We start from the raw sequence: 13,159 nt of genomic DNA on the forward strand, positions 1-13,159 counted from the left end.
AAGTCATTTTTATTAATGGGCACACATATTTCGCAGTTTGTGAAGCATCTTTTAGCTGCATGTCCGTATTCCTAAATAAAACATTTTGTTGTAAAATTAGCACTGCAGAGTCAAGTGTTTTGGTTGTAAATATATGTGTTTTGACGGGAAAATTAAGTGATGTGTTATCAATTCATTTGGTCCTTTCAAGTGGTTTGAAATCTAGAATTGTGTCCCATGTCTCTATTAATTCAATTTCCTCACGACAGTTCCTTTCAAAGATCCTGAGTTTAGTTAAGTTTTTGTGAGTTAATCCCCATAGACTAGTCTGTTTATAGTGCAAGTTCCCCAAGTGTGTCGTTTTTCCAGGTTACATCTGCAAGTTAAATCTCCCTAATACATACCTATCAAGCGTAGGTGGTGGGTATTCAAAAAGAAGCAAGACCAGTCAAACGGTTTGCCCCCAACCCTCGCTGCACTGCAACCTATCATTCTAAAGAGCTCACTACAAGCCTTAATCTGGAACGGTCACATCATTCCAAACCCAACGTAACCAGAACCACAGGGTTTTGGTTGGGATGCAGGAAGAATGGTTCTGAACTTCACCGACATTTGCAGCTGTTCTGACGAGTCGGAGTCTTGTGACAATTCGGCAGACACAATTCGAACTGATGGAGATGAGTACAGTGACGACGAAGAGGACTATATATAGATAACGTCATGGCAACGGATGATTCGGATCACACCCTGTCTCTTCACACTCTTAATACAAATCAGTATGTAGGTCTAAACACACACGTACATACGCTTAGGATACACTGCTCAAATATGACATACTAGCGACCATTTTGGAATAAATATTGCTGAAAAACCAAATATAACTTACTCTAATCATGTCAGATGCATGTTGTGCTACTCCCTTGTCGTGGTAAATGTAGGTTTTGCCACCAAAATCAGCTTTGCACTGCATTCAGAGCCAGAGTTCTTGCATTATAAAGCTTTATATGGGGGCCATTTTGAAATCCAAGATGGCCGCCCTCTGCCACAGTTAATATTTTGCCAACCTGAGGTTCCAATTCGGGTATCTACCTAGGTGGCATGTTCTACTCATTCGGTGCCCATGGAACTTAATTTCATGTCATAAGCTCCCGGACTAATATGTACTACACTACATGTAATTTTTTCTTCCATAAATATTCACTGCAGTGCACGCTTCACTTGAATATTTACATATAAACACTCTCAGGAATAGGAAAATCATTCTAATCGCAATCACTGGCTTAATTTGTGTGTGCAATGTCTATTTGGTGAGCTATTAATTCATCAAATGCTCCAATGTTACCACATCCAAAAGAAGTCATGGAGTTAGCAACTTCCAAATACCAACTTTAAAATAAAAGGAAAACAATCGGCCTTCCAAACGCAAGAAATCCAACACCAAACAAAGAATAATTCATTTCAAATGGACTCTGGTAACTGAGTTCTCAATATCTGTGGGGAAAACTTTTCATGGATTCTACAATATGAATTTACAGCATGATTCACAGGGAACAATTACAGTCCAGCGTCAAACATTTACTTGTACCGACCATTTACCACAATGGCCAAATAACTTTTGTACTTTAAAGGGAATATACAACATTTGCAAACATCAAAAAACAAAACTACCAAATTATTATGAAAAACACCTTACTGGACTGTAAGTGAATGAAAGTCTAAAGCATCCTGTAAAATCATGGCACCCGGTGTGTTGTAATTTTCAAGAAAAGTGCTATTTTTTTTTTTTTCAATTTTCCAACGCTGGTCGGCCAACCAGTGTTGGAAAAAACTGGCTTATTTTTCAAATACTGTCCCCAAGTTGCCATGTTTAGTTAGTCCGCATGTAGTTTCCAATCGATTACACACCTATGAACGGTTACAAGCAAGCTAGACTGGTTCCCTGATCCCACAATACCCTAAGGAATGAGCTTTATTCCACGAGCACAAGCGTAGTCATCCCTTCCATGGGATCGATTACTACTCAGCCAAATTCAGTTGAGCACGAACCAAAATACTTCCATTGCATGGACGCAATTATTACCTTCAAGCAAACTTGACTCTGCAGTGATAATTTGTCCTAAGTGTGCGTTTACGTGCAGATAATCAAGTCTACCTAGAGATAAATTTGTCACCATTTGCATGCTCATGAGCAGTTTTGCTTTGTAGTGGAAGAACTTTAGTTTCTTGTGCTTTTGCCATGTTGTGCTCAGTCTCTCAGGATATCAACAAGGACACAAAACCGATTCTTGTTTAGCAAAACCTTTTAGGCAGATACATGTAGCATACTTTTTTTGTGGGTGGTTAAAATAAACCATGATGGCATCTTGACCTTTACAGGGTGGGACTTGACTTTAACGGGTTGCTTTGTTGTCACGGAAATAGTCAGTAACTCTAGGCAAGTGACTCGGACTCGGCTTTAGTTTCCTTTCCATCACAGTTCGTCAAACTTATCCGTGGGGTAGTGCTCCTTGTACTGCTGCACGTGCTTCTTCAGTTCTTCTGCCTGTTGGCTGAGCCTCTTAGAGGGCTTGTCAAAGACGTCTGTCAGCATGTACTGCGGAGACGGCTTCTTGAGCTTCTCGGCTGCCTGAAACTTCTGCATGACCTGATCAATTGAAAAAAAGGAGAAAATCTATTATGGTCAGCATACCAAGGACAGAAGCTACATCCACTAAACCCTTGTCCGCACTGGACTTTTTTTGGTAAAGCTTACTGAGACTATGGGTACTTTTCCCATTTTAAGTCCAGTGCGGACAGCCTGGGACATTTTCCTCTCAGTTACTTTTCCTGAGTCCAGTGGTTACTTCTACTGGCCAACTGCTGCCCAGGAAAACTGACCAGGTGCCCAGGAAAACTGATCAGGTCACTTTTCCCAAGACGATAAGTCCAGTGCGGACAGTGCGAGTCGGTAAAAGCGGCTCAGGAAAGTGTAAATCTGGCCCGAGCGCGAGGTCATGCATACTGAGACCCCACGAACCTGCACGTGCAGTGGCCGAACATTTTGTAGAAACACGCTGCGGTGTATCATCAAGTCCGAGCGGTAAAATCTCGTTATAAATATATTTAAACAGAAAAATACATACACAGAAAAGAGTGATCATGTTCTGGGAATTAATTTGCAGAAATTCTCTTTCTCCACCGATGTTTGTTTGGTATTTTCTACGATCCAAATTCGTCCTGTTATACTGTAGTCATGCATGGTACATCATGGTCCGGTACCGTACGTAGGCCGTAGTCACTGGTTCCGGTCCTATATCATAGCTTTGATTCTGTTAGCATGCGATGGGAACCAACGAATACCGATGGCACTGCTGCCGCACGGAACATCGTACAGCGGCATGGCTTCGATATCGTGCATCACACATGTGACAGAAATATAGGCTTTTTTGAAATAATATCGTGTAAACGATTATGTTGTGCATGCAAATGGCGTGTGTAATATTACTGTGCGTATCGGGGGCTGAAAATGTGATCGGCATTTTGTTCTCTGCGTACTGTAAGTCATTATACTGACAGCTAGCTCGGTTACTTCTCCCACGCGGCGGGGTAAAATTTCCCGTATTGAAAGTCCAAATGCGGACAGTGGTCACATTTGACCATTTCTTATTTCACCATCGTCTCGTTAAAACCTTTAAAAAAAAATCCAGTGCGGACACGGCTTAACATAACTAATAGAAAATTCAAAAAAATATTTATGATCTCAAAAGTGCATTACATCTTAAAATCTAGGCACCAAATCACTGTCAGACCCCATGCCTGATAAAGCTCCAGTGTATTTTGTCAGCTTTTGTAGACCAAAAAAAAAAAAGTTATGGTTTTGAACATTAGCTGGCACGACGCTTCGATCATTACTTGGGACTCCAAAACTACAGTTATGCTGTGTCTATTGACGACTCAAACCCAACAGCTACTACATGTCAGGGCCTGACCATGGCCCAATTTCATGCCTCTGCTAACCACAGCATTCCGCGCTTACGATCACCAATTTGTGCTAACCACTCTAGTATACAAATTCTGTGCTAACCCTGTAAGCACAGAATCCTTAGTTATAAGATGAAGCATGCGATATAAGCCTAAATTCCTTGCTAACCTGTGAAATACGCTTACCGCAAGCACAGAATTTTGTGCTATAGTAAGCAGGGATTTATCCCTAACAGTAAGTAGAGCCAAGAATTTGGGCCCATGTTGGTTCAAGTCTTGCAAGTCCTCAGAAAACACTGAGTATACAGTGCTTCAATTACAATTCGGGCGATTCACAATGCAGTGCGCCACCAAGAGTTTGCCACGAAGAGTCAATTTTTCAAGTTTACGGTCGACAAAACATAGCCCATTGGAATGAGTGTCAGTAGTCAATTTGAGCTAATGTGTTATAGATTGGGGCATAGTGTTCTGCCGCCTTACAAAAAAACACCGTATTGATAAAAATAAAAGAAATCATACGTATACAAAACTGCGAATTTGTTGACCATCTCCCACAATGCACTGGGAAAAATTAACTCTCCGTGGCAAACTCTCCGTGGCGCACTGCATTGTGAATCACCCGAATTGAAAGGCAAAACTAAAAAAAAATTCCACAAAATAATAGTTCAGTTATACAAAGTAGTGCTGACCTCTTTCTTGACCTCCACCATCCATGCCTTCTCTCGGTCCACGTCCCACCAGTCTTTGCTCAGCATGTAGTTGCGGAGTCGGCCAATGGGATGGTCCTCTTTGTCCCAGTATTTGACCTCGTCCACTGACCGATAGGCTGAGGAGTCATCACTGGTGCTGTGGTGACCAATCCTGAACCACGTGGATAAAATATACAGGCAAGAAAAATCATATGGAACTCCTTATTGGTTGATCACTAAATGAAAGAGTTTTGAGATGAGAAACTGCAAGCTTTTGCTCAAAATTACCAGCTGGCTTTACACAAGGTCATTTGATTCAAGACAACAAATGGAATATTAGCCCAACCCTCCAGGGTGTTTTGGCTAGAAACCCTGCTGAATGCTGCAACATGCAACACTTGTCTAAATGGCAAGCCTGCTGAGTTTAGCAAGATCCATCAGATCACCAACTGCAGCAGGATACAACTGTGGCATTGTTCAATGGGACTATCTCTAATGTTTCAGAATTGTTGTTTTATGCACTGGTGCTGGTGGCTCAGTGCAGCACGGTCTCACAGCCTTGTGCACCTGATGCACTGTGTAGCGTCTGGCAGGGTTAGAGTTAGCAGACTTGAAATACACGTTTAAAGTCAAAATACCCGAAGAAAAGAGGGTGAGAAAGACCAACCTGTATGTCATGGCCTCGATCAGAACTGGCTTACTCTCCGTGACTGCAATCTCCCTTGCAGATTTGGTTGCGTTGTAGACAGCGAAGACATCATTACCGTCTACTCGTATGCTGGTGATGCCATAAGCTGGACCACGACAAGCTAAAGATTGGGGCATGGAAGAATCACAATAAAGGACCATGAAGGAGCTCCTATGTAATCGTTCGTGCTGGTCTCAGCGGGCCAGCCTCTACAGACCTATCTCAGTGACTCACTGACAGTCACTTCTAAAGCGGTCGTGGTCAAGCCTCTTCTTGGCCCAAACATTGGACTCAGATGGCCACCTGGACTCCTCAGACCAAATCGATCTGGAACCAGCTGTATTAGACTTGCTTTATCTTGTTATCTATATTTAGACCCTTACACTCCAGATTAATTGTCTAAAAGCCCTGCTCAATGCAGCACCATGCAACAGTTGTTACAGTGACAGGCCTGCCCAGTGTAACAAGAGCCATCATCAGGTCAAATTCCCAAGTTCAAAGTCTTCACAGTCCCTGTGGCACTGTTCAACAGGACTAGCTGCTATTGTCTCAAATATTGCTGGTTAAGCATTTATGTTGATGGCCCAATGCAGCATGCTCCCACGCACTTTTGCATTGTGTTGCATCTGGCAGGGTTAGGGATAAGACATGTTCTAAAACACAAAGCTGTGAGCAGTAACGTAGGCAAGCGTATTGGCTCAAAATGGCATCTGCTGGAGATACGTCATTGTGATCGTGGATTGTTTGATTTTAGTTTAATACAGGTAATTAATTCAGTACTAAAGCTAATTACAACTTAAACAAAACAAACTTGCCAACATCTTAATTTGATCAAACTTTTAAATTTCAATCACTTTTCAAATGTAATGAGTAACCAGGTGTAAAGAACACTTAATAACCAAACTCTGAACACGTGAACGTGGGAAAAACAAGCGAACAGTAGTTTTGCAATTACTTATGAAACATTCTAATTAAGATATTAGAAGTGTTTAAAATCAATGGTGCTCAGTCATCCATAATTGCAAGTTGTACAAGTACAGGTAAGTTTGTGGAAAGCTGATAAGCCGCCCACTAAGATGCAAACACACTGACAAATAACAAGTTTCATATTTTAACATACCAACCCATTGTTTGTTTGATTGTTTGTAAAAACCTCCAATAATGAACTTTCCAGGAAAAAAGTTGAATACATGTACATGTACTACATTGATAAATGCACAATGGTACTGCTGGGCGAGTTGCTTGATTACTCGAATACTCGCGAGTAGTTTATACTACTCGTTGTTCTACTAGTTGTTCTACTCTATTTTTTTTATCGGGTTGTTTTGTGTTGGGGTGTTTGTTTGTTTGTTCAGGTTTTTTTTGGTTGTTTGCTTTTGATTTGTTTGTTTAATAATTATATAATTTGTTTTAAACGTTACATAAGCTTTATTTAACTTTTTTACTTTAGTTCAAATTTCATTTTATATTTGCCATATAGCTTGGAGAGCCCCTAGACAGAAACAATGTTACTTTTGGGCAATCCTTTGGGAGCTGAATGGTATTTTGTTTTTGTTTGTTTGTGGTTGTATCTAAAGTTTCGTTTTGTGTGTTCCTTGTAACTTTGGTCATCTGTGTACATGTATTTGTTGTTTCCTGAGAAATAAAATATAGTATTGTATAGAAGAATGTGTTGTGGCTTGCACGTTATTTGCTTGTAGTTATTTCCCGTCATATGTCATTTTTCTGCTTTTATGGGAATTAATCTTTGCGAGTACTCGAGAAGAAAAATCCACTACTCACCCAGGCCTAATTGATGTGTTGAGTTTTTTCAGTAAGGAAGAAAAGAAAATGTCCAGGTTTACTCTGACTAAAAATAAAAGTCATCCATTTTTTACTCACCAATTCCATCTCCTCTGTACTGCTCAGATGTTGGTGTTGATATGGCATAACCATTGTTCCGGCTGTGAAACAATTTGAGAAAAACTATTTAAAAAAAAGTTTACAAAAATATTGATCTGAATTTCAAATGCATCCATCACAGACAATAGTGGGAAGTATGGCTGGGGTCTGTCACTCATGAATAGATCCAGGTACTGGCCATGTGCTGTGTCCTTGTGGAAGCCACTTTACCTTGACTTGCTTTCAACGGAGGAGTAACCTACAATGGACTGGTATCCAATCTGAGGGATATACCGAGCTGCTTCATGCCAAGGAAACCGGCAATAAATACCTGCCTAATGAGTCAAATTGACTCAAGACACACTTCTCTTTCTCATATCAAAGATGACAACATCACAATGTGCGTCTCCTTAAGCAAGACACTTCGCTCCAATTAATTTCTCTCTAGTGTTGCATGACTTGTGACAAACAATCAAAGTGAGATTGATTCAAGTTGGTGAATTTTTACTCAGATAATCTGGGCTCTTCAGACTTACCAGAAAAATATACAAGGTGCGTCTAGGGTGGCGGCAAAGTTAAGTGCTGCATGGGCGTCGCCCTCACTGGCTGCTCCATCCCCAAAATAGCAGACAGTACAAATGTCAAGTCCCGCCCTCTTCAGCGCAAATGCAGCTCCAGCAGCTATTTCAGAGCAAGTAAAAAAGGGAATTCTTCTCCTCACCAGTTTCATCAATTATCAATTTACTAGTATCAAAATCACAAGAACATGTTTGGGGAACAATACTTTACAGCAAAGTAAAAGAAAATCATCATTTCAAAGCAACAAGGTCATAATACATTGTTTTGCATTGAAATACAAACAGGAAATTTAAACAAGTAGCAAGTGGTACAACCCACGGTGGCCGGGTAACGTGTGCAGATGGCTTACGGCACCGTCCATGCACCCAGGCCATCCTGTACCTCGAGAGTACAGAAAACGAAAAAGAATGAGGCGTGATCTAATATGCAAAAATATGCAACTTAGACGCATGTGCGTAAGTGTTTACAAAAACCGGTCTTCAAATGGGCGTGATCTAATATGCAAAAATATGCAACTTAGACGCATGCGCATAAGTGTTTGCAAAAACCGTCTTCACATGCAAAGCTGTAATAGTCGAGTTGCATGAATACAATATATGGCCGAGTAAAGTGTCCACCAACCCACCCACCCACCCACCAAGCAGCAGCTCAAGCCAACAGTGTGTTTCACACCCGCCATGGTAAAAAATTGAACTATTATGGTGAGAAAATTTCAATGCATTGTTGTTTAAGTGTACACTTTAACAGAAGTGAAACATGAAATATACAGTATTTCACTCATTTCTTATTAATGTGACTACTACACAGCACATCCTATTTTCATTTCTGAAGTTGTTTATGCTACAAAATTACAGCCGAATTTACGGCCAAATACAGACTTATTCTGCTGTAAACTTCAAATCTGAATCCCCAAAGTTGGGGTTGGTGGTTGGGGGAGGGGGTGGGGGTGGGTGGGTGAGGAAGGGGAAGGGGGTGGGGTTGAACCTAGGGGCGTTGTTGAGGTACTGGTGATAGCTCACAAGGTCAATCAAAGTCCAGACACAAGTAAATCACATGTCAATTCACAAGTACATGTACTAGGGGATTAACAGGTTAACAGTAACAAAGGAATCCTTTGTCACAGTTCGTTTGAATAGCTTGTGATTTGATATTTGACTGGATGATGCATGATCCATCACAAATCCCTTGGCTACAACACTTGTTGAACTCACAAGCCCGTCCCAGCGAGCCCGGCCCACCATACTGCGATTGAGCTTACCGTGGGGCATCTGGGTGGCAAGAGGGGACGATATGGCCGCAAAGCTGTGCTCCTTCGACCCATAATGCACTGGCATTTGCCTCCCTTTGCCCGCGTCCTCGTTGTTGCCATAGCACTGATTCATCATCTTCTCCAGTGGGAAATCACGCCACAGCAATACCCCTGGAAAGACAATAAAAAAACCACCAAGATTTTATTGCCTTTTCAAAAAACAAACCCAAAGAGGTTTTTTTCGTGGGTTGGGGGTCCTAATTAGGGTCAAATTAGGTTTTGCCCTTCAAAATTAATTAGGGTCAGTTGGAAATTATAACAAAGAATAAAAAGGAGATTACCTAATATTTCACAATGAATGTTTAAACACGTAATACATGTTGCGAAAAACATAATAGAATGACTATGGAATTGTACTGTGCACATGTTGATTTCAAAAATTTACAATTTGACGCGTGTTTCTGCTAGGTTAGGTTTATTGAAGTTGTGAGCTCACCTCCCTCTCTGTACTGGCCATAGATGATATCCTTATCATCCAATGCTGCCGCACTGCCAATGTGTGTGCCTTCCTCTCCATAGGATGTCATGTAGAAGGAAATCCTCCCCTAATCAGTGGCAACAATAAAGAAGGAAATGCCGATGTTATGACCCGACTACAGCAATGGCTCTAACCATAGTTGAGACAGTCTCAACTATACTTGAGACGATGCTATAGTTGGCGCGTAACACCAACATCAGTAAACCACATCTTAAGAAATGCTGATGATGCCAGATGATTGGGGGCTCATAATTTGAAGGGGCATCTGACTTCATGTCTGTCTTAAACTTCTAAGCAAAAATCTAGCCACTTATTTACGGAGGCTAGGGTATTTCCCTTCTTGACCATTTCAGAAGCACTACAGTAGGGACCATCTCCTACTCAATAACTACAAAACAATTCTGCCCCAAAGGCCAAAAAAAAATAGTTCTGCTTCTGATTACATGGCATTCAAAAATAGGGTAGGTAGGTAGGGAATTTGCTTTTTTTTTGCCAATTTGTTTGTGTATGATCATATGGAGGCGTCTGCGTGTAGTCATTCATTCATTCATTCATATTTATTTCCACTTAATCATTTTAAAGGGAAAAGGGAAAAGGTTTAGACAACAATTTAGATAAACGAATAAGATTAAGCGGTGGGCTTCTCCAAAAGGCAAGCTTGTCAAGTGGAGAAGTCCATTATGTGTAGAAAAAATATATATTAATTACATTTGTCAAGGGTTAAAGGTAGAAATTGATAGTTTTGGGTGTTTTTTTCCTCACTTTTCCTCACTTTTCCCATAAAATAATAAGGGTAGGGGCTGTCAGAATAGAGTAGGTAGGGAAACCGGAAGCAGAACAATTTTTTTTGGTTTTTTTGGCCTAAGCAAGTGTCACACAGTAAAAAATTACAGGCCGTTTTTTGGCCACTTTTCCAGGGTTACTTGAACTATAGGTCGTTTCATGCGTCTGGACAGCCCTGTTCAATGAGAGTTGTGTTTTTTTTCTCACATTTTTCTCATCAACCCAAAAAAAGAGGCTAATCTTATCTGAATACCACTTGAAGCAATCAGTATAAGCACATGACAAACTTCATCATCACAAATACCTACCTGACGCTGAGACTCGTACATGATCTTGTCCATGGCATTGAGTTTTGTCATGCTCTTGTACATCTTCTCCACAAATGCCTGGTCCAGCCCCGGGTCCTGGCTGGGGTCGATGATGCTACCCATCTTGTTCATCACCCTGTAGACCGGAATGGGATCGTAGACGTCTCCGCCGAGAAACTTGAGCTTCTCAGTGTAGCTGGAGCTGGCTCCGGGGAACAGTGGCTTGTCTTCGCCCACTGCTGTGATCTCTTGACGAACATTGTGCTGAGAAACAAAGCATCAAATTCGAGAGAAAAAAAATGGTGACAATAGCTTCTTTGATTCCAAAAGGCAAATGGAAATATGCTACATTGAACATTCACATTTGTAGGTGCAGCGCAACAAATTTACCACCTTTATGCAGTTACCTGCCATTTCTCTCCTTAAGGCAGTTGTTTACTTGTAGTTGTACTGCATTAAGCACACTTCAAGCTATTGTAATATCAAATCACTCACACACAAGTTGTACATACTTCATGTATACACTAAATATCTCTGGTGCCATTCCCAAGACTAGCTTTAATTAATCTTATGCTAGCACCTTTGGGGCTTAACCACCCTTCATAAGCATAGGGACTGCTTCACTGATACAACCATACATGCTCCTGCCACCTTTCTGAAAAGCAGTGAATAAATTTTGTGTTGAGGGTGTTCTGTGTGTGCTTTCCTGGTCAACTAAAGTCACCTATGGTAAGCATGCAGCAGGGGCTAGTTCCTTGTCGACAAACAGACAAATGGAAAAATGCTACATTTTTATTGAATAAGATTTCATTTTTGTCTTACTCTTCGTCATGTTAGTGTCACTTAGTGATCAGTGGCTATGGAGGATTTTTTTACAGGAATAAATTTCGAAGTTAACTTCAAGAACCATTTGATTGATAGTCTGATATCAAGTGCCAAAGATCCTGACGTTGAACATTGCCAGGTCATTGGTCAGGGAACCAGAGAGTCAACTGCCGTAATGATAAGCCACTTCGGAGTTGCAAAAATGTACTACTACTAGTGCATGTGCACATGATCCCATGACAACGATTAGGGTCTGGGGATTATAGTTTGCCACTCGCGTGCGTGCAACGAAATCAAAGAAAATTTCTTGTTTTGAAGTAGATGCAAAATGTTGATTGTTTTCAATGGCACCATCATGTGACCATGGTTTAACAGTTTAAGATGTTTTGTATGCTCCAACTTTAATTTTGTGCGAACAAAAAGTTTCCAATTCCATCTTCTTTTTACTAGAACAAAATTGCAGATGTGGATTCAGTTACCACGTCCCCCATCATGCCCATAGACTTGTGTGCATTTATCTGCTTTGTTTATCATGTTTATCTTCCAACACTATCACTTCCGAAGTCATGGAAGTGGCTAGCCCCATAAATGTGGCCTATTTACTGGACTGCCTCCGTAAACATAGGCCACACATCCACATGTACAAAAACGTGTCGATTTTGCCAAATTTTGATTTTCACATTTAGGCTTACTTTGTAGGTTTTTGTGCTTTAGAAGCATTCTCACCCTCTACATAGGCTAATCAGAAAGTGCTGCCTTTTTCAGATGTCTAATTTTTGTGAAATTTCATGTTGAAATTTTGATACGCAAACGTGTGCAAATGTATCTGGAAATTTCACGAAAAATGGACATCTGAAAAAGGCAGCACTTTCTGATTAGCCTATGTAGAGGGTTAGTATGCTTCTAAAGCAAAAAAATCCTACAAACTAAGCCTAAATGTGAAAATCAAAATTTGGCTCCGTCGACACGATTTTTGTACATGTGGATGTGTGGCCTATGTTTACGGAGGCAGTCCAGTAAATAGGCCACATTTATGGGGCTAGGAAGTGGCTACATCCTAACTAAATAAACTAGGGCTAGCATTTATTCAAATGATCTGAACAAGCTAAGACATTAAATGCATCTACCGAAAGTGAAAGAGATCTGTGAAATGACGATGATGGCGCTAAAGTTTGATTAAAGCTAGATACAAGCTTTAAAATCCGCCGAGAAAACACCGGCCGAAGAGATGCCATTTTCACAAGTTGTATTACTATTGTGTATGTCAAAAACACCCTGACTTCTCTTATGAAAAATTACCTACTCTTCGATTAAGTTTAGTCAGGGTTCTGACCATGATTTACCTTTGACCTTTTGAAGGATGTGGTATCAGAGAACGGATTGTGTTCCTCCATGGGGAACGCAAGCTTTTGAACATCGCCTCCTAAATGAACTCTAAAACAAAATTCAAATGTTTAGGTTATGTAATCATGCAACTGATTTCCATAATTAACAGTGACTTATGCTCACATAGTGATTTATGCTTGGCCAATAAGACATGACTGTCAATGTCCTCATTCTTAAAGTTAGGTTTCCAGTCTATTGCAGTCTAGTCATTGCGGGCATTATTAAACTCGCCCCCATATGTTATTGAAGAGCGCTCCCGTACGAAGCTTGCTTCCCAAACAAGCGGTGAAACTT

The 13,159-nt window shown here is 40.7% G+C and overlaps 1 protein-coding gene across 2 annotated transcripts; it reads right to left on the reverse strand.

Annotated features, from left to right (window-relative positions):
• Positions 1–1,996: 1,996 nt before the first annotated feature.
• LOC119740584 (2-oxoisovalerate dehydrogenase subunit alpha, mitochondrial-like) lies at positions 1,997–13,062 on the reverse strand. 2 transcript variants are annotated; one of them, XM_038215933.1, is made up of 9 exons: positions 12,823–13,062; positions 10,655–10,918; positions 9,522–9,630; positions 9,035–9,196; positions 7,734–7,878; positions 7,198–7,259; positions 5,296–5,437; positions 4,629–4,800; positions 1,997–2,623 (listed from the first exon to the last, which is right to left on the reverse strand). In XM_038215933.1, exons 1-9 carry the CDS (start codon positions 12,871–12,873, stop codon positions 2,450–2,452), a joined length of 1,281 nt encoding a protein of 426 aa, XP_038071861.1. In that variant the 5' UTR covers positions 12,874–13,062; the 3' UTR covers positions 1,997–2,449. The 2 variants fall into 2 exon arrangements, with proteins under 2 accessions (XP_038071861.1, XP_038071860.1); XM_038215932.1 differs by lacking the exon at positions 12,823–13,062 and adding an exon at positions 12,607–12,751.
• Between the last annotated feature and the right edge of the window lie 97 nt (positions 13,063–13,159).

This window comes from Patiria miniata, unplaced genomic scaffold (genome assembly GCF_015706575.1).
Source record: "Patiria miniata isolate m_02_andy unplaced genomic scaffold, ASM1570657v1 HiC_scaffold_5, whole genome shotgun sequence".
Lineage (NCBI taxonomy): Eukaryota > Metazoa > Echinodermata > Asteroidea > Valvatida > Asterinidae > Patiria > Patiria miniata.